We start from the raw sequence: 26,340 nt of genomic DNA on the forward strand, positions 1-26,340 counted from the left end.
TTTCTCAGTTTTGAAGGCTCAAGTCCAAGGACAAGGTTCCAGTCAATTCAGTGTCTAGTGTGAACTCCAATGTGAACTCTCTTCCTGGTTTGCAGATGGCTGCATTCTCACCATGTCTTCACTTGATCTTCTTCAGAGCAAGCATGCTGGTTCAGTACATTCTTGCTGGGAGGGGTGATTGTGGGGGATCATTCTAAAGTTTCATGAGGACACTAATCATTAAATCACAGTCTCATTCCTATTACCTCATTTAACCTCATTTACTTCCTTAGAGGCCTCATCTCCACACTGGGGGTTAGGGCCTCAGTGTATGAATTTTAGAAAGGACACAAACATTCAGCCCATAACAGAAAGGTTTTGTATTTGGAGGAAGACTACCACATACAAAAATGTCTTTATGCATCATATCAAGGGATTCATGATAATGATATGTCTACTTACTAGCGTTATTTATCTTGATCATTTGGATAGGTTGGTGTCTGCTGTTTCTCCCCTAAATTATAGTTACTTTATTTCCCTCTCAGAGAAGGCAATGGCACCCCACTCCAGTACTCTTGCCTGGAAAACCCCATGGATGGAGGAGCCTGGTAGGCTGCAGTCCATGGGGTTGCTAAGTCAGACATGACTGAGCAACTTCACTTTAACCTTTTGCTTTCATGCATTGGAGAAGGAAATGGCAACCCACTCCAGTGTTCTTGCCTGGAGAATCCCAGGGATGGGGGAGACTGGTGGGCTGCTGCCTATGGGGTTCCACAGAGTCGGACACGACTGAAGTGACTTAGCAATTATTTCCCCTTATAGTTAATAAGTATCTTTGGGGAGGTATTTTGAGATTGCAAATCCTTCTCAAACTTTTGCCCCCTAATTTTAGCATGCATTGGTGAATCTTGTCTGCAACAAATATTACTAGGGCACTTAGAATGATGATTCTCTATTTCCCCTTTCCATCTACATTTAATTGAAATTCAACTGTAAGGAAGAGCTGTCTCTTTTCCTTCATTTATGCATTTGATTTTTATATTTGCATATACTTCCTGAGTATACTATTCTAGGGGTTAAAGTCAAACACTATTATATTGTTATTCACATTATTCCAGTTTTGGCCATTAGATGCTCCTTTAGATTGGCTTCTCTGTTTCTAATAAGCCTCCATCTTTTGTAGGAGCATTTCCTTACCTTCTGACATCACAATATGCCCCAAGTTAATCTTCTATTTTCTTTGCTCCAGGCTGCCCTGGAATCAAATTATCCAAGGAACTCTGGTTCCTTATGTTGGAGCATGGCATTTAGACACCAAGATCTGGTATTAGGTGTGCTCATTGTTCTGGAGTGTCAACTGCTTCTAGGCCTTCTCAGTGAGTGAGTTAGGAAATATGAATGTATACTAACCCACACATATGCCCATATTATATATTTATGTGTCTGAATTATATACTAAAAACCATGGATCTATGTGGATGCCTCTTATTCTAATCCAATACCACAGGCTTGACTTTATCCTTCTTCCTTTCTTTACAAAGTAACAGTAAGAAGCCTGGCTCTCACTATCCACATATATGTACTTACTTGTTCAATTCTAGTGCATAGTAGGCAAATGCAGTTTCAGGGTTACTAACTCATATACCTGTAAGAAAAACATTTATTAACCAGAGCACAGTGCTTAAGACTTTAGCTTTGTGCCTAGTGAAGATACTGCTTCTAAGTTGCTTAGGCTGATTTTTTTTTTTCTCCCATCTCCTTAAGTATGGTCATGTTATTCTTTCACAATACATTTACTTTCATTTGTTAGTATTGGCATTCCAATTTTGTCATTTCCTGCTTGTGTTTTAGTCATTTGTTTATTTAAGGATATGTGAAGCGTATGCAAGATTGTAAGAATCATACAAAAAGATATCATCAGAGAAATGTTACTCTACTTCATTCTTGCTAACATTATTGTCATTCTCTTCTTCTTTCTACCCCTTTCCTTTAGGTAGTCTATCTTGTTAGCTTTTGGTTTATGCTCCTTGTATTTATTTTGTACAAATGAGCAGATGTTTGTTTTCTTATAGCTCTTGTGCCTGCTCAGTCACTTCAGTCATGTCTGACTCTTTGTGACTCCAAGGACCACAGTCTGCCAGTCTTCTCTGTCCATGGGATTTTCCTGGCAAGAATACTGGAGTGGGTTGCCACGCCCCCCTCCAGGGGGTCTTACCCACCCAGGGATCCAACCTATGTCTCCTGCATTACAGACAGATTCTTTACTGCTGAGCCACAAAGGGGAGATATGATATTATGAAGGGTAGATACATGGAGGGTAACATGCTATACTCTTTTTTTTTTCCATTTTAAAGCATGTCTTAAAAATTACTCCATGTCTTAGAAATCACTTATCAGTTCATAAAGCTCTTCCTCATCCCACTATGTAGACATATGTTTTTTTCAACTACTCTCCTATGAATGGGCATTTAAGTTGTTTGCAATACACTGCAATTAAAAACTATTATAATTAATATATTTTTGTATATACTTTAATACTGTTGGAGGGATATCTTCAGGATTCCTGAAAACGGAGGAGCTGGCCCCACTGATTGAATCAAAATTGGTTCATATGTTGTTACATACCATCAAATTTCCCTCCAGAAAAACTGTATCCATTTGTAGTCCCATCAGCAACATGTGAACATGACTATTTCTTTACAGTCTTGCCAACATGTGTCGCCATATTCTTAAGTATTTTCCATTCTTACCAATGAAAAATGTTGAATTTTAATTTGCATTTAAACCAGTCCATTCTGAAGATCAACCCTGGGATTTCTTTGGAAGGAATGATGCTAAAGCTGAAACTCCAGTACTTTGGCCACCTCACGCAAAGAGCTGACTCATTGGAAAAGACTCTGATGCTGGGAGGGATTGGGGGCAGGAGAAGAAGGGGACGACAGAGGATGAGATGGTGGATGGCACCACTGACTCGATGGACATGAATCTGAGTGAACTCCAGGAGTTGGTGATGGACAGGGAGGCCTGGCATGCTGCGATTCATGGGGTCACAAAGAGTCGGACACAACTGAGCGACTGAGCTGAACTGAATCTCAAATGAATTTGAATATTTTTCATTTGAAGGTTGTTTATCTTTCATCGTGAATTATCTGTTCATATATTTTGCCCATTCTCATTCTGCTTTTGGTTCTTTTTCTTCTCATTACCTCTACTTTTGGGGCTTCCCAGGTGGTGCAGAAGTAAGTTTGCCTACCAATGTAGTAGCCACAAGAGATGCAAATTCAGTCCCTGGGTTTGGAAGATCCCCTGGAGTAGGAAATGCCAACCCATTCCAGTATTCTCACCTGGAAAATTCCATGGACAGAGGAGCTTGGCAGATCCACTCCTCAGGGTCACAAAGAGTTGGACATGACTGAGCATGCATGCACTTATACTTTTAGCAAAATTATTTGGCTATTGCGCTAAGTAAAGGTTGTAGGAGGACACTGGTGGAAGCAGGGAGATGGTTGCTTCAATAATCCAAATGACAGATAATGCAAGGCTGTCACCAAACAGGTGGTAAACAATGGTCAGATTCCAGGTAAATGAAGACAATTTCCTAACTGACTAGGGTAAGGGAAAAAGAAAAATCAAGGTGTACTACAAGGTTCAACTGTGGTGTACTTAAGTCACTCAGTCATGTCTGACTCTTTGTGATCCCATAGACTGCTGCCCTCCAGGGACCTCTGTCCATGGGATTCTCCAGGCAAGAATACTGGAGTGGGTTGCCATGGCCTCCTGTAGGGGATCTTCCCAACCCAGGGGTCAAACCCAGGTCTCTGCATTGCAGGTGGATTCCTTAGTAACTGAGCCACCAGGGAAGCCAAGAACACTGGAGTGGGTGGCCTATCCCTTCTCCAGAGAAGCTTAGATTAGGGTATAACAAAAAGAAAACTCAAGGTGTACTCCAAGTGTGTACACTTGAGCAAGTGGAAGCCTGGATTTGTCATTAATCCAGAGATCTTGGTTGAGGAAAATTGTGGGTGTGGATTAGAACTTGGGTTTGGTCTGTGTTAATTTTGAGGTGCCCACTGAACTTCTAAATAGAAATATCAAGAATGTGGTTGGAAACACAATGTTGAAGTTCAGAGAAAAGTTGCTGTATATAGACGGTATTTCAATTCATGAGAACTAGATGAGACTATTGTAAGTGAACATAGGTATAAAATCAAAGACACACCAAGACTGAGCTGTATGTAACTTCAACACTAAGATATCATGAAGGAGGGAAAAAAATAACGAGACTAAGGAGGAGCAACCAGTAAGGCAGCAGGAAATTAAGACTACGATGTCTTGGTAGCAAGAGTGAAGAACAAATTTCAATGTTGTTGCTGTTCAGTCACTCAGTTGTGTCCAACTGGATGGAGAAACGAGAAACTGACTAAACAGGTACATGGAAACTCTTTGGAGCAACAGAAACACATCTTGCTTAGTATGTACATAAGTGTGTGTATCAGTTCAGTTGCTCAGTCGTGTCTCTTTGTGACCCCATGAACTGCAGCACTCCAGGCTTCCCTGTCCATCACCAACTCCCAGAGCTTGCTCAAACTCATGTCTTATCGAGTTGGTGATGCCATCCAACCATCTCATCCTCTGTCATCCCCTTCTCCTCCTGCCTTCAACCTTTCCCAGCATCAGGGTCTTTTCAAATGAGTCAGTTCTTTGTATCAGGTGGCCCAAAGTATTGGAGCTTCAGCATCAGTCCTTACAAATATTCAGGACAGATTTCCTTTAGGATGGACTGGTTTGATCTCCATGCAGTCCAAGGGACTCGCAAGTCTTCTCCAACACCACAGTTCAAAAGCATCAGTTCTTTTGTGCTCAGCTTTACCATCCAGCTCTCACACCATACATGACTACTGGAAAAGCCACAGCTTTGACTAGATGGACCTTTGTTGGCAAAGTAATGTTTCTGCTTTTTAATATGCTGTCTAGGTTGGTCATAGCTTTTCTTCCAAGGAGCAAGAAGTCTTTTAATTTCATGGCTGCAGTCATCACCTGCAGTGATTTTGGGGCCCAAGAAAATTGTCAAATTTCGATGACTTATAAAAACTGTCAAATGCTCTAACAGGTCAGGTAATATAAAGACTAAGCATTGACCATTAGATTTAGCAATATGTTGGTATTTGAAGACCTTGAGAAAAATAGCTTTAATGGAGTGATAAAGATAAAACCCTAATTTGAGTGAATTTCAGAATGAGAAATGAGTTTGAGACCATTAGTTTTGATAAATTTTGAGAATTTTTCTCTAAAGAATTCAAGCTACGTTTCCATATTATGGAATTTATTATCAGAAGAAATGGGTGCTTGATAATTCCATGAACAGCAAAACCTTAATAATGAAAGCAAAAATATCGAAAGGACGAGGTAAAGAAAGAAAATGAAATGAAAATGGATGCAGTATGTCTATTAGGATGATTTTAGATGATTTTATTTAACAAATACTGATACATCGCTGTCAGGGACTATCCAAGGATTTATAAATACAATTCATTCAAGAAGCTTCTGATTCTCAAAATTCACCTGAGACTGCCCTTTTCCCAATCTTTAATTGTAAGACATGAGCCCACAAGTTCACCTTCTTCTCTGTTTATTCTGTTTCCCTAAGTGAAGTTATTCAGACCCATGGCTTCAAATGGTATCTATTTACTGATAGCCTTTAACTATGTATCCCCAAGCTCCAACATTTAATATTTTAGCTTGATAGGAAAGTGAAATTTTAATATTTTGGATTGTTATTTGCAATTTTCCCACAATGGACACGTACTGCCTCTTTTTTTAAAACTTAAATTTTTTTAAAGGAGGTAATTAATTCATGAACTAATCTCCCCACAGATAGATAAGAAGACCGACAACTGACCACTGAATCTAGGAACATGGTAGTCGCTGGTGTCCTTAACAAAATCTAATACGGTGGAGTAGGGGGGGAAAAATCTGCCCGGAATAATCTGGCAGTTCCTCAAAGTTAGGGTATGGCCCAGCAATTACACTCCTAGGTATATATCCAAGAGACTTAAAAACATTATGTCCACACAAAAACATATACCCAAACATTCAGGAAAACACAGCAATATAACATCCTAGTAGCCAAAGTGTACACAACCCAAATGTCCACAAACGAATGGATAAACATGTATGGTATATCCATACAATGGAATATTAGCAATTTAAAAAATGAAGTATGAATACATGTGACAGCACAGATGAACCTTGAAAATATTAAACTAACTCAAAGAAATCAGTCACAAAGGAAAATATACTGAATGGTTCATTCCATGCATATGACTGTCTAAACTATGAAAACTTAGAGAGATAGAAAGTGTATTGGTGGGTTGCCAAGGGATGGGGAAAGAAGGGTCTGGGGAGTGATGGCTGATGAGTATGATGTTTTCTAGGTGGTAATGAAAATGATCTAAAATTAGATCATGTTGAAGGTTATACAACTCTGTGAATAACAACTGTACACTTCAAAAGGGTGAAACTTACAATATGCAAACTATCTTAATAAAGTTGTTACCCAAAAAAATGGGGCAGGAGAATCTAGTTGACACTCAGTTTGCATTTGTTTTATTCCCTCTCAGTATTTTCTGACTTTCTATTTTGTTGCCAATGTCCAGGTTTTATTTGACCTTATTTCCAGAATTTTATCATTTCTTAAAAATAACCTTTTCCTCCTTCCCTGTAATCCCTATCTCTATGCCACTCTCAAACTCTCCAAATCAAAGATAACCAGAGATTAAAATGTCTGGCTCTATTAAGAAAAACTACACTTTACAATTTTAAAAAGTATTAAATGCGGCCATGTTCAGATTTACTTTTCACACAATCTTAGTCATATATTTACATATTTCAAAAAAGGGACGCATTTGCCTAGAGATAACATACCACTTTAAGCAAACAATACATTATATAGCCTGAATTCTAAAACCCATTTTGTATCATGTGAAATTACTTTGTAAAAGTTACAAAACAAACATCCCTCACTCTTGAAAAATGTTTGAATTTCTTAATAATGCTGCTATAATAATTTTCTTTCATGAAATTTAAGAAAAACTTACAACAGTGAGTAGAAGGTATCGTCATTTTATGGGTAAAGAGACATATAAAGATACAAGCCCATTGGTAAAGTTAAGTTTTGAGCTGATTTCCTATCTTGGATTATATAATTTTAAAAGTACACAATAATTAACTATTGTTGGAATAACATCTGAGCAATTTAGCTAAACATACAAACAATAACAAATATTCAAACTTAGGGAATTCTAGTTGAAGTAATAGAAAAATAGAAAATTTTTCCTTCCAAAAAAAGGTATCTATAGACAAAGATTCAGATATCCTATGAGTTATTCATAAAAGTCAAATGTGAGTTAACCTTTTCTGTATTTCTTACATAAAATTTTACAATCAGCTGATGAAAAGACAACTTTTACATTCCAAAACACTTTCAGAATGTCCTATAACTAACTTAATGTAAAAGTATATGAAAAAACACAGCTATTTCACTGATGCCTTTAAGAACAGCCATTTTACTATTTTTGATGCATCTTCTTACGCATTTCTTCAAGAGCAGCTTCTTTCTCTCTCAGCACTTGCTTAAGTCTTCTTATCTTTTCATCTCTAATGGTTTCTTCTAACTCTGGTGGTGTCATTGGGAAAATATCTTCAGTATAACTTTTATTAAAGGAATGGCTTTGTTCAAAAGCTGTACTTGAGCTCAATGTGCCTTTTGCTTGGTTTCCATGAGTACAGTGCTCTACCTCAGTTCTCTTTTCTTCTCTGGTTTTGTTGCAGTTTGTGAGGATGTTATGGTCTGACACATCTGAAGTTGGTAAAATACTGCTAATGAGCTGGGAACTGGTGACATTAGTTCCTCCATTTATAGTTGTGTTATTAACACTATTGGTTCTTCTCTTCTTTGGGTGATCCATCTTCTTAGTGGTTTTTGCTTTTCTTTTCTTATCAATGCCCTGCTGCAATTTTGAGTAAGACATCAAAAGAAAAATATTATTGCTGAATATATACTGTGCTCTTGAATTTAAAAATATGTCCAATTACGAATATTTAGCCATTAAATTCAACTCAACAAAACTACTGAGAACAACTACAGGGAGAAAGCAATGTTTGTCACTGTATGGTATCAAAGTGAATGGCAATGTCCCAATGATACTGAGAATAAATTGCCTATTTTCCTGCTTAAGTCAACTATCAGAAGCTATATTGATCTACTACAAAAGCCTAACAATCATTTGTGAAGAGCCTAAGAAATAGAATTAAACATTTTTTTTTCATCTGCACAGTAGGCATGTATGAAAGACTATCACTGGGAAAGGTTGACTGGTTTCTGATCTGAAGTTCAGAATATTAAAAAATAAGGAAACATTTGTAAGTAGAATGACAGTAGACAAAATTACAGGGATTTTTTGGTTCACCATTATTGTGTAGATTTCTCTTAAGGCTTATATTAAAAGCAATACTGTAGTGAATATCTACATGCTTATATTTTCCCTACATTTCTGTCATTTATTTTCCTTTTTAAATTTTTTTGGCCACACTGTGCAGCTTGAGGGATCTTAGTTCCCTGAGTAGGGACTGGGCCCTTGACAGTGTGAATGGCAGTCCTAACAACTGGACTGCCGGGGAATTCCCTAAACAACATTTTAATTAACTGGGGATATCTTTTTACCTGTGCATATCTTATTTTCTTATATGTTTTGGTATAATACATATAGACAATATGTGTAAAAACTATCATTCATATTAATGCATAAGGCTAAAAAATAAAAATCAAGAAAATTAATACATTCATGTATCTTTGGAGTACTTACAAAGGATACTTTAAAATCTATTACCTGTTTTCTCCCTTCCTCCTTCACTATAAACTCTGCCTCTTTGTAAGTTTCACTCTTCACCAAAGGGCTAAAGGAATCAAAACCTTCTCCAGAGCCCAACTGCTGAGCAATCCGAGTAAGGCACACTCTCAAATCTTTAGTGATACCAAATATCTTTTTAAGTTCAGCATCACTCTTCAGATATGACGCCTTATTGCTTCTTCGTTGAGAACTGTTCTTGCCATTTCTTTCTTGAGTAACTTTTTCTAATGTTGATGCCATCTCATTCTGGATCTGGAAATAGGAAAAGAAAACACACAAACAATACTGCCAATTACTTAAGCTATTTAATCACACTAGGAACTAAGTAATTACCTCATCTTACTTAAAATGCCATGCTTTAAAGTCCTAAATGGTTAGATTGCATTACTCTTACATTACTACCCACACTTGAAAAGCTGAACTTTACTGGGCAAAACCAAAATGCTCCCCTACAATTTTACTTTCTTGTACTAGGAAAGTAACAGGTAGTCAATTCTCAAACAAATGAAATGAGAATACAGACTAATAACAAATTGAAAATAATCTATATGACATTATGTTAGAAATTATCATTTTTTGAAAAACCCTTATACCTTTAATCAATCGTACTTAATCATAATTTACCTCCTTATATCCCTGGAGTTCAGTGAATTCTGTACAAAAGGGGAAAATACTGAGATTATTAAGTAGACCTCTAAGTACAAATATTTAGAGGTCACACATACACATATCTTAAGTAGAACTGAAATAATTACATGGATATGTTGGGTAACTGAATGAGAAAGAAGGGCTAGAAAAAGGAAAAGGAAACTTGTATATTAAAAAAAAAACAATCAAGATGTTGATAAATTTTTTCCACATATGAATGAAAGGTGTTAGTCAAGCCCTACCACTTCCACCATCTACCTAAAAAACTGCCAGATAGCTCCCTACCACAAAACAAACAAACAAATCTCAGCTCTCCTCTATGTGTAACATTAATCTCTTCATATACTAAAAGTAAGCTCCTAAATATATGTATGTACATGTACTTATGTGTACAAATATAAGCATGCATATACATATTTACACACATAATTTTACGAAGCTTTGAATTCACATTATCCTTCTCCAACTCTTCTGAATCTTGTTGTTCTGTGATTTGTTTGTTTAATTTTGCTTTGAAGATTTGGCATGCCAAATGATTCAAGAGAAAAATACTGTTTGGGCTTCATTACACTTCTCAAACATTTCCCTCAAATGAAAGCTTTGGCTTAAGCATTCACGTGTGTATGGTATGTATATGATGAAAAGGAGGATGGGAGAGGAGGGAAAAAGAGGTATCATAGATAACTAACTTTAAGAATCAAGACAGAAAATTTTTCTATATACATAAGATAAAAAGAACACCCTGACATGGGAAAATTACCTTTGGTTCTTGGTCTCTGAAAACACACTGTTGTGAAGTAACAGTTGTTGCATCAACAGAGGAACTTATTTTCTCTATGCTCTGGATGATATTTCCTTTCCTGGGGGCATTTTGTCCTGTACTAAATCCATCTGGTAAGACTGGCTTTGAGAATAAAGTCTTACTCTGCTTTAAGTAGTTAATAGATTGGTTCATACTATGTGGGTTTGGGGCAGAAAGAGATGGTTTCTCCACTTTCTTATTCTTCTCTGCCCTTAAATTGGCCATGGAAGCAAGCTGAGTATTTGAAACTGATTTTGTCTCCATCTGGGAAGATTTATTTTTAGCCAAAACAATATTTACAACCTCTCTGGATATTTCTGTGACTGGACTTGAACTCACTATCTGTGATGCATCTTTTCTTGGTGGAATATCAGAAGAAACTGAATTCTGTTTGTCAATTACTGATGGCAAAACATCTGTCCCCTTTTTAGCCAAGAGATAGACTTTCCCATTAAACATAACCAGAGCATTATCTTTAATAGGCATACTTTTGGATTGTGTCCCACTAGGACTGATGGTACTCAATGGTGGCATATTTACAGCATTATCTCCCAAATTTTTTCTATCTACAAAAGTTTTTAAAATCTTTGAAGCCACATTATTTGAAGATTTAACAGGAACAATAGATGGAGTGCAAGGCTGTAGATTTTCTTGAAAAATCCATTTCACTGGAGCAGCTTGAGAATGCTGACCACCTTTTAACTGTGTCTCTTTAGCAACATTCATTGGAATCTGTGTGGTGTTTAGTATCATTGGCTTTGCTATTTCTGTAACAGGTTTTGGGTAAATGTTTTGAAAGTTCTTGGTAACTACATTTTTCACTGTATTTACAGGAGATACATAAATAACAGTAGGTATTTGGGAGGGCTCAACTGTTCCTGAGGTACTTGTGGTGGCAGTTGCAAGTATCTTTTGCTGAACTGAAGGAGGCAATGATGACGCTGGTACAGATTTCACTTCAGCATGGGCTGGAATCTGTAAATGATGCCCAGAAGGCAAAACCGGAGACTTCACAGTCATTGGGAGACTCTGGGTATTTACTAAAATGTAAGATGAATCATTTTGTGTTGAAGAGGGAGAAACAGCAAATGTTTGCATGGTGAGTCCATCAATTTTCACACCATGACTCTGAACTTTAGAAACTGATGAAGTAAAATTTTCAGTTCCCACAGAAGTAACTCTAACTTTTTCTGCTGTATCTACTGTTCTTGTAAGAAAATAGTTTGAAGAACTGGCTGGCTGAAAAATGGGCAATTGAACTGATGCACTTGTGGAAGAGCTGGAAATCTGAGTCTGAAAAGTAACTTGAACTGGACTTCCTGTATTCCCTTTCAAAGCATCAGACATGACTGAAGATTGAACTAGTGGCATAAGATTTCCAGAGGAATTAGGAATTGGAAGTAATTGCAGAAGGTTTTTTCCATCCGAGCCAATCGTCTGAACTACTTGGTACATGCAGCCTGAAACACTTAAAAAAAGATTGAGTAAATAAATACAACATACTACATGGTATATACATTTTATTTAAAAACAAGTATTTGTAAATATTATTTTTTTAAAGTAAAAATTTATAAAATATAAGTATGTAATTTGACACTTTGAGTTTTCAAAGTGAAATACTGCAAAGGAAAGATTTTGAAGTAGAAGAGATAATCAAAGATATGGCGAGCTTTGATTTAGATCTTCTCATATGATTAGGCAATGCATATGAGATACTAGCATTTATTCCTAAAACTAAAAGTAGACTTTTCTAAGGTTTTATCTTGTATAAAATTTCACCTACTAGAATATGCTCCTCTTAAACCACGTATTCTCCCTTCTTCTTTTCCTTAAATTCTTTCTTCTAGTCCTTCTTCTTTACTATTACTGACCATGATTCTCATTTTACCTCCATTTATGTCATTCTATTTCCCTTGTTCTTTTCTTTCCCTAGCTAATCTGTTCTGTATTCTTCCGACTGATAATGACAAGTTCTACTGTCAGCTATTATTTTGCTCAACACATCTCTTAAGACACCACCTTCATGCATCACATGTCTGGAGACTAAACTGAGTTACTCATGTAGGAAGCAGATTCTTCTTTGATTTCAGTATGTTTGACATTTAGTACTAAATAGCTCTTAGTATGGCAATTACTCATATTAGGTTCAACTGTCAATCCATATTTTAATAGCAACATCATTTCAGCTGAATGGCTTTCAATGAATATGGAATATGAACGACATCATTCCCTGTAAACTATCAAATACACTGGAAGTCAGTATTTCTTTTTAACAGCCTATTTTGATCCTGATAGTTATTAGCTATTACTTGGCACAGGTTGTCTGATTTTAAAGAAAAAATAAATACATACCAGTATCAGATTATATAATCAATTATCTGTAGATTAGTTAAATGCAGACAACTAAAGCTATATACCTAAAACCAACCTTCAGCTCTTGGAATACTAAACCCTTAGTATGGGAATCAGGGTCATCACACATGCTATTAGTTATTAATTAGTTATTCTTCATCCACCCATGTAACTTAAAGTCTCAACATAAATGATATTTCCCAGAAGATACATCCTCTTGCCACTTTTAACTACCCTTGCTCCTCCTTCATAATTAATAGCATTACATCTATTAATGTTCTTCATGGAATATATATATCACAAGTTTTTACCATATCTTAATTTTTTTTCCACCAGTTTATGTACTGTCTCTCATGCTAAATTCTCGCAATATGGGTAGAGTCCATGTCCTACACAGTTAACACGGCCTTATATGACTAAGATCAGATGAAAAAAAATTGAGAATGAAAAATAATGAAATAATAATTAGAATTCTCAGTAGTGTAAAGGTATGTTTTACTACCTAAAGGTATTTTTTAAGCCTCAGGTATTAATACAAATCAAAGTAAAAAATTCTATGCAGTACACAAACTAAGAATGCTTTAAAAAAAATTTTTTTTTTAAATCACAAATATTTTGTGATATGTAAAAATTATGAATTTCAAAGTCACTGATGGACAGGGAGGCCTGGTGTGCTGTGGTTCATGGGGTTGCAAAGAGTCAGACACGACTGAGAGACTCAACTGAACTGATCCATAAATAGTTTTATTAGTACAGTCACCCCTACTTTTTATGTACTGTACATGGCTGTTCTCATGCTACAACAAGAGTTCAGTAGTTGCAGCAGAGATTATATGGCCTATATAGCCTAAGTATTTACTATCTAGCCCTTTATAGAAAATGTTTGCTAGCTTCCAATGTAGTTCAACCCACAATCCCTAAAATAACTTAAACTGTTGAGTTCATGAATATGTAAACAGGCAATTATCATTGAGATGATGATCTATTTGTATGACAACAAACATGCTTACTCCTTTCTTAAAACATCTTCTTCCTAAGGCTTCCTAGATACCATATTCTTCTATCTTTGTAGTGGTTCCTGAGTTTTCTTTGCCAACTCCATCCTTGAATCAGCCTTAAAATGTTGGAATTCAACAAAGTTTAAAGTGAACTCTTCCTACTCAATAAGCTTTGCCCCACATGATTTATTTCATATACATGACTTAAATTACCATTTATATATCAACAATTCAAATATTTATATCTTAGCTCTTTTGAGTCAGATTTGTATGTCCAACTTCCCTGTTGACATTTCCATTCACAATCGCAAATGCACCTAAAACTAAACAGTCTTTTCCAGTGTTCTTCCTTCAGTAAATGGTATCCCAACTATCTTAGATGCCTAAATCTAAGTAAGTAATTCCAGCTTTCTAACCATATGTATCCAACCTATCTCAAAATCCTATTGATATTATTTCCTAAATTTCTCTTGATCTAGTCAACTGTTTCCAAATCAATTGTTTCCACTCCAGTCTCTCTGGCTTGGTCTGTTATAGTAGCTTAACAACCAATCTTTTCTTCAGTCTATCGTCTTCTCTTCAAATTACTTAGCACTCTTAAAGCTGGCTGGCCCTTCCCTACTTAAAATGTTTCATCAACTTCCCACTTTCTCTGAGTGGTAAAAAGGAAACCAAGAGATTCTGAGGAAATTGAAGACAAAGGAAGAAAGAGTTTCAAGAAAACTGCGTAATTCCACTGAAAGTTTCTGAGAGACCAAATCAAAGGCAGATTACAAATGTATACAGAAACTACTGGCATAAGGATCACTGATGGCATTAAAGGGCAGTTTTGTGTGGAAAGAAGTTGGTAGGAGTGAATATGAAGAAAGAATATGAAAACAGCAAGGATAGATAACACTTTTATGAACTTTGGATGTAAAGGGAAAGAGAAAAACTGTCAAGTAGCTGGAAACTAAATGAGGTCAAAGAGGAGAATTTTTTTTTTTTTTTAAATGTTAGGTAAACTAGAGCAGCAGTCCCCATTCTTTTTGGCACCAGGGACTAGTTTCATGGAAGACAACTTTTCCATGAACCAGGGTGGGGGGATGCTTTCAGGATGATTCAATCACATTACATTTATCATGCATTTTATTTCTATTATTATTACATCAGTTATTACATCAGCTCCACCTCAGACGATCAGGCATTAGATCCGGAAGCTGAGGATCTCTGAATTTGAGCATGAGTATTCATGTGAGTCACCAAAAGGAACAGACTGGAAATAAAGGAGAAAGAGGGATAATTAATAATGTAAAGTTTGCAAAGGAGGTAGGAAATTGAGACCACAAGTCAGGTGAAGAGACTAAACCTTAAAGAGACCTGGGGAAGTGTCTCTTTTCATTGGAAAAGAGGATAGGTACATTTGGAGGTAAGTTTAAAGCTTTGGCATTACAAGGTTGAGGTAATTCTGATCTAGTGACTTTTATTTTCACTGTGAAATAAGGAAGTAACATCATTTGTTAATAAGAGCAAAAATAGGGGGAGATTTAAAGAAATCAAAAACACAAAAAATCTCAAATAGCCAAAGCAATCTTGAGAAAGAATGGAACTGGAGGAATCAACCTACCTGACTTTAGGCTCTACTACAAAGCCACAGTCATCAAGACAGTATGGTACTGGCACAAAGACAGAAATATAGATCAATGGAACAAAATAGAAAGCCCAGAGATAAATCCACACACCTATGGACACCTGATCTTTGACAAAGGAGGCAAGAATATACAACGGAGAAAAGACAATCTTTTTAACAAGTGGTGCTGGGAAAACTGGTCAACCACTTGTAAAAGAATGAAACTACAATGGCACCCCACTGCAGTACTCTTGCCTAGAAAATCCCATTGACAGAGGAGCCTGGTGGGCTGCAGTCCATGGGGTCGCAACTTCACTGTCAGTTTCACTTTTCACTTTCATGCATTGGAGAAGGAGACGGCAACCCACCCCAGTGTTCTTGCCTGGAGAATCCCAGGGATGGCGGAGCCTGGTGGGCTGCCGTCTATGGGGTCGCACAGAGTCGGACATGACTGAAACGACTTAGCAGCAACTTAGCAGTAGCAGAACACTTTCTAACACCATTTACAAAAATAAACTCAAAATGGATTAAAGATCTAAACGTTAAGACCAGAAACTATTAAACTCCTAGAGGAGAACATAGGCAAAACACTCTCTGATATAAATCACAGCAGGATCCTCTATGACCCACCTCCCAGAATATTGGAAATAAAAGCAAAACTAAAAAAAATGGGACCTAATTAAAATTAAAAGCTTCTGCACAACAAAAGAAACTCCAAGGTGAAAAGACAACCTTCAGAATGGGAGAAAATAATAGCAAATGAAGCAACTGACAAAGCACTAATCTCAAAAATATACAAGCAACTCCCGAAGCTCAATCACAGAAATATAAACGACCCAATCAAAAATGGGCCAAAGAACTAAACAGACATTTCTCCAAAGAAGACATACAGATGGCTAACAAACACATGAAAAGATGCTCAACATTACTCATTATTAGAGAAATGCAAATCAAAACCACAATGAGGTACCATTTCACGCCTGTCAGAATGGCTGCTATCAAAAAGTCTACAAACAATAAATGCTGGAGAGGGTGTGGAGAAAAGGGAATCCTCTTACACTGTTGGTGGGAGTGCAAACTAGTACAGCCACTATGGAGAACAGTGTGGAGCTTCCTTAAAAAACTGGCAATAGAACTGCCTTATGACCCAGCAATTCCACTGCTGGGCATACACACCAAGAAAACCAGAACTGAAAGAGATGTGTACCCAATGTTCATCGCAGCACTGTTTATAATAGCCAGGTCATGGAAGCATGGAGAAGGCAATGGCAACCCACTCCAGTACTCTTGCCTGGAAAATCCCATGGACGGAGGAGCCTGGTAGGCTACAGTCCACGGGGTCGCGAAGAGTCTGACATGACTGAGAGACTTCACTTTCACTTTTCACTTTCATGCATTGGAGGAGGAAATGGCAACCCACTCCAATATTCTTGCCTGGAGAATCCCAGGGACAGAGAAGCCTGGTGGGCTGCCATTTATGGGGCCGCACAGAGTCAGACACGACTGAAGTGACTTAGCAGCAGCAGGTCATGGAAGCAACCTAGATGTCCATCAGCAGCTGAATGGATAAGAAAGCTGTGGTACATATACACAATGGAGTATTACTCAGCCATTAAAAAGAATACATTTGAATCAGTTCTAATGAGGTGGATGAAACTGGAACCTATTATACAGAGTGAAGTAAGCCAGAAAGAAAAACACCAATACAGTACACTAACGCATATATGTGGAATTTAGAAAGATGGTACCGATAACCCTGTGTGCAACACAGCAAAAGAGACACAGATGTACAGAACAGTCTTTTGGACTCTGTGGGAGAGGGTGAGGGGTGGGATGATTTGGGAGAATGGCATTGAAACATGCATAATATCATGTGAAACGAATCGCCAGTCCAGGTTCAATGCATGATACTAGATGCTTGGGGATGGTGCACTGGGATGACCTAGAGGGATGGTATGGGGAGGGCGGTATGAGGGGGTTGCAGGATGGGGAACACATGTACACCCATGGCAGATTCATGCTGATGTATGGGAAAACCAATATAATATTGCAAAGTTAAAAAAAAACACACACACAAATACAATACGAGAAAAACTTAGCTAGGGGAAAAAAAAAAGAAATAAAAAAGATGCAAAAACAGTCTTTTAGCAAGAATAAGCTGACTTTAGAAAATATCAGCATCATCAGACACTGTAAATAGCCCAGAGAGAGAGGTAACGATCATTAATTTACAGTGATAGCAACTGTACTGGTTAGTCTCCTTGTTTTACCAGGTATAGCCAAAGAGAAAGTGTTATCACTAAGTTCATCCAAGGTTGCAGTGGCTTCAGAAGGGTGTAACAAAAATCAAAGAGGAGCAAATGATTTTAGGGTATTGAAAATTTTTTTCAAATAATGAAATGTAGAATCTCTTCAGGATGGGATGAAAATTAGAAGATAAAAGGCTAACATCTAGGGAGAAAGGTGCTTCCCTGGTGGCTCAGACAGTCAAGAATCTGCCTACAATGCAAGAAAGCCGGGTTTGATCCCTGGATGAGAAGACCTAGAGAAGGCAATGGATACCCACTCCAGTATTCTTGCCTGGAGAACTCCCCAGACAGAGGAGCCTGGCAGGCAGCAGTCCATGATGTTGCAAAGAGTCGGACGTCACTGAGCAACTAACATTTTCACTTTTTCACTTTCATAGGGAGAAAATAAAGGGAATGGACTGAAGGGCCAGATAAAAAAGTCAGCGTGGAAGTACTTAAAACAACTAAGCTAAAACACAGGAACTGGTGTTTGGAAAGCAGGATGCCTAAAACCAAGACTTTTGTAAATGCAGCAATTTCATCTGATAACAACAACTACAGAAGTGGATTGATGGTGATAGAATGGAGAAAACATTGAAGAAAAAGATCTATGAACTGAAAGACCAGGTGACAAAAGAGATTACTCATATAGATGCTGAAGTCATTTGGATTAGAGAGATAATTAGGATGTGGGTGCTTACATTCAGTGACAGGAAGTTGGTACATTTGTTAATGAACCACAGTTAAAATCATCTACCAACTTTCTGTTGCTGATACTCTAGAAAGTTGACTTGAAGCTCACTGTCTTCTGCAATCTATTTTTCCCCCCCATATTCTACTATACCTTATTTTCAAAGATTATCAAGTATGTCCTCACATTTAAATCTGGCTTACTCTCTGTCTTCATTTTCTAGGTGCTCTCTGCTGAAGCTAACATTGGTAGCTAATTATCTCCCTATCTGGAACTTCTTCCTAACACCGTTTCCATTGTGTACAATATTTCTCTTGTCTTTCTTACTGTTCTATTTCGTATTAATTTTCTGCATTTTAAGCATCCAATTATGACTACTCCTGAAAGTACAGTTCTTGACTATTTTTCTTTCAAGACATTCCTTTGTAAATCAACCATACTTCAATTAAAAAAAACTTTTTAAAGGCATTCTTCCATAAAGACTGCATCAAGGTAACAGTTCAAAGCTTCATCTATTATCTTGAATTATCTCCTTTGCAATAATGACTCTATTATTTATCTCTATTTATTCCTATTCCTTAATATTTATCTCAATTCCATATTTGTACTGTCTGACCAAATATTTTCAGTTTTAAAACCATTAAAGTTAAAATTACTGTATTGAAAACTAATACTTTCTTATCATCCAGTCATGTGTCAGCATACTATTTTCCAAGTCACTTAGGTCTTAAAATACCTAGTCAGCTCTATCTTTACCACTCTCCTTATTCACCTTTAATTCACTAAGAATACCTTGTATAGATACCTAGATACCTACAAAGGATAAACATACAATAAACATATACTGAATGGATCACCAAGTCCATATTTTTCCCCTTTTTCTAACATATCTTTGTCATATTCTCTCTCTTCGTCTTCGCTACTTCTACTTCCTGGATTAGACCTGTATCACCTTGTGTCCTGTCCTCATTATCTCATTCCTACATTTTTTGGCTTTGACTTTTAAACTAGATTGCTTGACTGAAGCCATTATTATCATGTATCTCTGGCAAACTAAATCACTGTTTTCATCCTGTTACCTTCTTGCTCAAAGTTTCAATAATTCATGACTGCCAATTCAGTTTAATGTTAAAATCATCTACAACCTAGTCCCAACAAATCTCCTATAACATCTCAACATAAAATCTCTGGTCTTATCATAAAGGTCTTTACTATTCTGGATTGTCCCATGTACAATATTTACTCTATTAAAGTTTTTTTTTCTTCTCTAACAATTTAAAACAGTTATAAATTGAGGACAAATCCATTTTCTCTATGAAATATCTCCTAGACACTCAAACTCACATTAATTTCTCCCAACTTGGAATCCCTAAAGCACTCTTGTTGTTGCCATTAATGCTGGGAGTTATATAATGCCTTCTGTATTGTCTTTAATCTATTAGTTAATTTTTAAAAATGAGTAAACTATTGTCTTTCTCAGTAAGGCTGAAACTCCTTATGGTCACAGACTATATCATTTATTTTGTAATTGTTCTTCCAATAACTAGCACAGAAGGCCCTAACAAAATTATATAAAAAATAACACAACTCTTTGAAATATTTCAAACATATTTTAGTTAATGTATTTCATCTGTCAGTAATATCTGACTAACAGTTTAGAAGTTTCAACAGAACAGAATCTATGCTTTTATAATTAATTGTTTGCATAGTGGAAAACACATTTTGGACCTCCCTGGTGGCTCTGATGCTATGGAATCTGCCTGCTATGTAGAAGACCTGGGTTTCATCCCTTTGTCAGGAAAATCCGCTGGAGAAGGAAATGGCAACCCACTCCAGTATTCTTGCCTGGAGAATTCCATGGATAGAAGAGCCTGGCAGGCTACAGTCCAAGGGGTCCCAAAGAGTGGGACATGACTGAGCAACTAACACGTAGTCTTTTAAGGGCTTCCCAGATGGCACTAGTGGTAAACAACCTGCCTGCCAATGCAGAAGACGTAAGAGTTGCAGGTTTGATCCCTGGGTCAGGAAGACCCCCTGGAGGAGGAAATGGCAACCCATTCCAGTATTTTTGCCTGGTGAATCCCATGGACAGAAAAATCTGGCCAACTATACCCCATAGGGTCACAAAGAGTCAGATATCACTGAAGTGACTTAGCACACACGTAAACACATTTTAATTAGCACAGTAGTTAAGCAAATCACACAGGCTTCCAAAAGGTCATTCACATACTTTATTATATGACCCTTGCATTCGTTTTATAAAAAATATTTATACTATACAAACTTTTAAAATCGAATCCAGAGTTTTTCCCTCTTTTTCACTTCCCCTCAAAAAACGGATGGAAAATACAGTCTCTTCTATGTCAGTATATCAGTAGAGATTTATATGATCTGCCAGAGACCTATTCATATCTATGTTCTCTATACCTAATAGAGCAACTGGCACACTGTTAACAATATTAGCTAAACTGAATCCTACAAGCTGTAATTTTTTTTAAAAATCCATGATTTCCTAATAATAAATGGAATGAGTTACAAAGATTAAACTGAAATGCAGAATGCTAAGGCAAGAAGTGATAAACCAGGATGAAATTCATACTTCTTCAATCACTATACATTTTTTTCAAATACAGAAGAGACATTCCATTTAACATAATAAAGATTATATTCTTCTAGCTAAAGTTAGAACTAAAACTAGAGCCAGATTTTGCATCCCATGCTCTGGTTAGGCCACTTAAACAAAGAATAATCAACATGCTAATTACTTTAAATCAATTAGGATTTGAACTGAGAAATTACATTGGAAAGTTATAGTTTAAGACTTTAAAAGAGAACAGAGAAATGCATTAGAAGATTACTGGCTTCTAATCCTAGCTCTCCCGATTATTAATTGACTTTGGTAAACTTAATTTCTTCGAATCTCTCTTTATTTGTAAGTTTTGTTATAACTGGTTGAGATCCTGATAAGCTCCCAATACATGCTAGATATCATCTTCCATTAAAATATTATAATTGCTGTCCAAGATAAAGTAAATGAATCAGGTAATCTTTTGAAAATGTGAGAACTTTAATAAAAGATATTAAATAAACATTATATAACTTTTAACATTTTTGACTTTTCATTTTGAATGAAGCATTTACAGATTTGATACGGAATCATAAAAATTTTGCAGGTTAGGACTTTTCTGATGGTACAGTGGATAGGAGTCCTCGTGACAATGCAGGGGATGCAGGTTCGATCCCTGGTCCGGGAAGATTCCCCACATCACAGGTAGCTAAAGCCCACGTGCCACTATTGAGTCCATACTCTAGAGCCCGTGAGCCACATCTAACGAGCCGCTGTGGTGTAACTACTGAAAATGATGTGCCTAGAGCCTGTGCTCAGCAACAAGAGAAGTCAACACAATGGGAAGCCTGTGCACCATGACCAAGAGAATCCCCTGATCACTGCAACTAGAGAAAGCCCATGCTCAGCAACAAAGACCCAGTGCAACCAAAAATAAATTATTTAAAAATTTTTTTGTAGGTTAATAAACATTTTGTAGATAATTTCACAAAATTTTCGACTGCTAAGAGATTTTTTCCAACTTATTCTCTATGATTATTATGACAATCTCTGTATTATTCTCTATTATGCACACACATAATATATACAAGTATATAATGTAGTAACATATATGATAATATATTTCACATGACATCATATGCATAACAGATATTGTTATAAACAGTTGTCATTAACTCTAATCCTAATAAACAGTCCAACAAGGTAGGTACTGCCATTCCCATTTTATAGTTGAGAAAATGGAAGTTTAGTAATATTAAACAACTTATTCAGAATGACATGCTTTCTTGGGCAATCCCATTCACTCTTTTGTATTTACTTTAGCATAATCTCAATATAATATAGTCCTCAAAATTCATGCATAAACTGAGGTATTAATGAGAAATAGATTTCATTTAACCAGTATAGTATGTCTCTCTCTCTCGTACACACACACACTCAAATCACATAAACAAAGATAATAACACACAGTACAAAACTACATGCACATCAAACTGACAAGGGAACATTTTATAACCACACCAAGTCCCCTGCTGAGGACACCCATTTAGTTCCCTATTTAAGAACAAAGGGTCAAAGGCGGATAGAAGCCAACTGCCAATCACATGGCATCCTAACTCTTATTATTGTGGGATATATTATCACAGGCTTTTATTATAATTCTTCTAAGCTGATGACTCACAAGTCTCTTTGTGAACTCTGACTCTCAAATTTCCAGCTTTGATTCTACCTGAATTTCAGATTCAAATATCTCACTGATTGCTTTCTTGGTGTATTCCTCATCTCAATTAATTCGCCAGTATCTGCCCAGAAAACTGGCATCATAATTGACCCACTTTTCTTCATACCAATTCACTGACAAGATCTGCCCATTTGCCCTTCTTTATTTCTTCGAATCCAACCCTTGCTCTACATTCTAGCACAGGCTTTCAGAATCTCTGAAAGGACAACTGAAATACAATCTTTATTCGTCTGACTCAGCACCTCAAATCCACACTGTCATCAGTTACCTAAAATGACACGTGACTGTAACAGTTCCTTTCTTAAAATCCTCAGAAGGGTCTCCAATGGAGAGAAGTCTAATCTCTTCATCAAATCCTTATGAGCTATCTAGTTATCCTGCTTGTAGTATAGACTCAAACAATAAATATCAATTACTAGTAATACATCATACTGCGTTTTTTAAAAATATCAATTTCCTCTGCCTGGGTATAGGCATTCATCTTTTAATTGGACAGCTAATACTTAATATTCCCCAACTCGGCCACTCCAGAAACCTTTCCCACAATTTCCTTTCTCTATGCCCTCACAGGATCATCCTGTACATATTATTATTAACAAGTGTATTATGTTATAATTCCCCCTAGATGTTAATGTTTTTCATGGGCATGGTCCATAGCCTATTCTTTAATCAGTCTCTCCACTTAGTACAGTCTGTCACACAGTAGGCACTTAGTGAACAGCTTTTAACCAAATATTTTAACTATACTAAGTGATGAACTAGAACATGAATCTAGGTCTCTGTAACTATCTTCTTTCTCCAACTCTACCAAGGTCTTTGTACCTCAACTGTACCATTCTGACTCCAGCTTTGCTCTTTACATATACAGTCCAAATCTAAATAAACTTAATGCCTACTATCACAGATATCTTCCAGATTTCTCCTTTGTGCTATAAGATTAAATCTGGGTTTTACATTTTATACCCTGATGAACTAAAGAGATACTTTTAAAGCAATCAACATTCTGTATCACATTACTGAAAGCTTTTACAGCAGGAAAGAGGTAACTCAAGAAAAATCCAAGTATCCATAGAAAATAAGAAAATCATATAATCATTTTAAGCTTATAAAAAATGATTTTACAATAAAAATATTATCAGATATGTAAGACCATGAAGCTTCCAAAAAACTAAAGAGCTGACATTAATCCACGTATTTACAAAAGTATCTTTGAATGTCCTGCAGATTAATTATAAAACAACAGAATCAAATATGCAAACAGTAACCAAAATAAATGTCAAAGAGCTTCAGAAAGGCATCTGGCAAATGTCCCAAATACGTGATTTAAAACCTCAAGGATTTGAAGAAAAATGCATTCAAAGATGATAAAAATAACGCATAAACCAGTGAGTTAATTAACTCCAAATAATTGATAAATGTAGAAAACACAATTCAATTTGCAATGTTTTTAAATATAGCCAAAAGTAGAAACAGGATAATAAAGTACACAATTAACAAAAAGTAACGTTCTTACTCTAATTTCTGGTATTTAAAAAGAATGAAACCCTAAAACAAATTGTATTAAACTAGGATAAATCAAACGTTATCAAATATACAGGTATTGAAACAAGATAGAAGAAATCAGCAACCATTAAAGACTAGTTCCATTTTTGCGTATCCATACAAGGCACTATCTCTGACTTTCCTCTCAACTTCCACCAAAAATAAACCAACAAAAAACGTACATGCACAAAAGCTGGCTCTTGTTCTGACCTGAAATACAATGGCTCTTTCTTGGCAGTTTTCAGTGCAGTTTTAGCTAATCACTTTTGATGACCATTTCATTTTAGATTATTAAGCATGCTTTTTTAAAGTGTTTATCACAATTAGGTTTCATATCTACTCATAACTACCTACTTCCTGGGCTAAAATTTTTACAGAAGTAAAATCGTATCCTTAAAATTATAATAGCTAACATTTAAACAATGCTTTTCTATTTTTACTGCACTAAGTATTTTAGTATATTCAGTCTTGTAATCCTTAAAATACCTCTGGGTGTTCTTACTTACATACTGGAAACCAAGTCATGGCCTCACAAATAGTGACCAGAAAATCAAGGATTAAACGTAGTGATACTGGTTTTCTTCAAGCATAAATGTTCTTCCATGATTTTTACATCTCCATTTCTATGATTTCTTCTTCACATTTTCTTCTACAAGGACTCAACCTTTTTCTCACCACTTATTATATACTCACAAACCATGGATAGTTTAACTTAAAATGCTTACAATTTTGTTCGTTTTATTTCATCTTGAATAATATGTTTTAAAAAAAAAATGAGTTAGTGATACACCATTGCCTAAATTTACAAACAAGTGTCTAAGAAGTACAGGAATCTACCTCTGACAAATGTAGTTCCTCTACATATACATCCAATTCGAGATGGCATTCTCATTATACCTTCTTCAAATATGCTGTTCCAAAGGATTTTACATAATTCCTCTTTCATTTTTTAATATCTTCAAATAAAGCTATCATTTGAACAAATTAAAAAAAATTGATTTCCTTATTCTAAAACAACTTTTCAGTTTCTATATTATCAATTACCACACAACAACAATAACAACAACAACAACCTTTCCTTCCCACAAACTCTTACATTACAGATATTTTCCCTGACGATCCAGCGCCACCTGTGCTGCATTTGCTAATTCGCTCTCATTGCTGCGTGTTTTTCTGCGAGTGCGCGAGAATCTTCCAGAAGGTTTTGGTCATACAGGCGCGCCGGCCATGTTGATTTTTCTCTCCCATGGAGATCTACTCTGTCAGCCTATGAAATTCAGACGCTGGAGTCCTGCGGCGCCAGGGCAGAGGCTGACTGCGTCAGACTCTGAAGGGGGACGTGCGCTAAGAGCTCTAAACGCCAAACTGCCGCGCACTTTCCCTGGAATGCTCACACAGAGGGATCAAAGGCGTCTGAATTGCAGAACGTCAGGAAACGACGGCTGACTCGACATCCTGCTAAGAGACGGGAGAGGGGCCGCCGGGTCGAGGGAGATTAGAAACCGGTACTTACCAATGCGAGGCGTTGCCTGACTTTTCCTCTGTAGGTTTCAAGAAGACCTTCTGTGGGTTATTGGACATTTTATAGGGTTGGGAGGGGCCAATACATCCAGGAAAGGGGGCAGTGTCGGGGCCGAGGTCCTCCAAGGGAAGAGAACGAGAGCGAGAGCGAGAGCGAGAGAATGTTGGGCTGGAGTTGTCTCGGAGCACAGAGGGGTTCGAAGCTGAAAGGAGAGAGACGGCAGGCTCTCTAGAGGGCGTATCCTCAGGCTTCGGAGGGAGGCGGCGTAGCCACCAAAAACCGGAAGAATAGAAGAGACTGACGGGGCGGTTCCGTCCCTAGCCTCTCAGAGAAGGGTCTCGAGTCTCCACCCACTTAGCGCCAGGGACTTCGCTCCAGAGCCGCCCGGAGTCAGCGCTGGAGGCGTGGCCTTAATGGCACCGCCCCTATGGGTGCTGGGTCAGCCGTGAACAACCGAGCCAGCAGGGCCCGACCGACCCCGCCCACCAAAGCCGCCAGCTAGCAAAGCTCAGCCTGCCAGCTTCCGGTATCGTCACATCCGGTCACCAAGATGACTGGCTCGCTAGCGCCCCGCCCTTATACTGCGATCCAATCAAAGGTGCTGTCTGCCATCTCTTCTTCCGGATCAAGGAACGAATCGCAAAAGAAAATTCTCCAGATGCCTACGCAAAATAAAATGTTTCCGGGGCAATC

At 37.1% G+C, this 26,340-nt stretch overlaps 1 protein-coding gene across 3 annotated transcripts; it reads right to left on the reverse strand.

Moving 5' to 3' along the window:
• Positions 5,424–26,340, reverse strand: LRIF1 (ligand dependent nuclear receptor interacting factor 1). 3 transcript variants are annotated; one of them, XM_005677916.3, is made up of 4 exons: positions 25,639–26,340; positions 10,297–11,806; positions 8,868–9,140; positions 5,424–7,988 (listed from the first exon to the last, which is right to left on the reverse strand). In XM_005677916.3, exons 1-4 carry the CDS (start codon positions 25,704–25,706, stop codon positions 7,548–7,550), a joined length of 2,292 nt encoding a protein of 763 aa, XP_005677973.2. In that variant the 5' UTR covers positions 25,707–26,340; the 3' UTR covers positions 5,424–7,547. The 3 variants fall into 3 exon arrangements, with proteins under 3 accessions (XP_005677973.2, XP_013818000.2, XP_005677976.2); XM_013962546.2 differs by having other exon boundaries at positions 10,297–11,798; positions 25,639–25,708; XM_005677919.3 differs by lacking the exon at positions 10,297–11,806 and having other exon boundaries at positions 25,639–26,128.

Source organism: Capra hircus, chromosome 3 (genome assembly GCF_001704415.2).
Source record: "Capra hircus breed San Clemente chromosome 3, ASM170441v1, whole genome shotgun sequence".
Lineage (NCBI taxonomy): Eukaryota > Metazoa > Chordata > Mammalia > Artiodactyla > Bovidae > Capra > Capra hircus.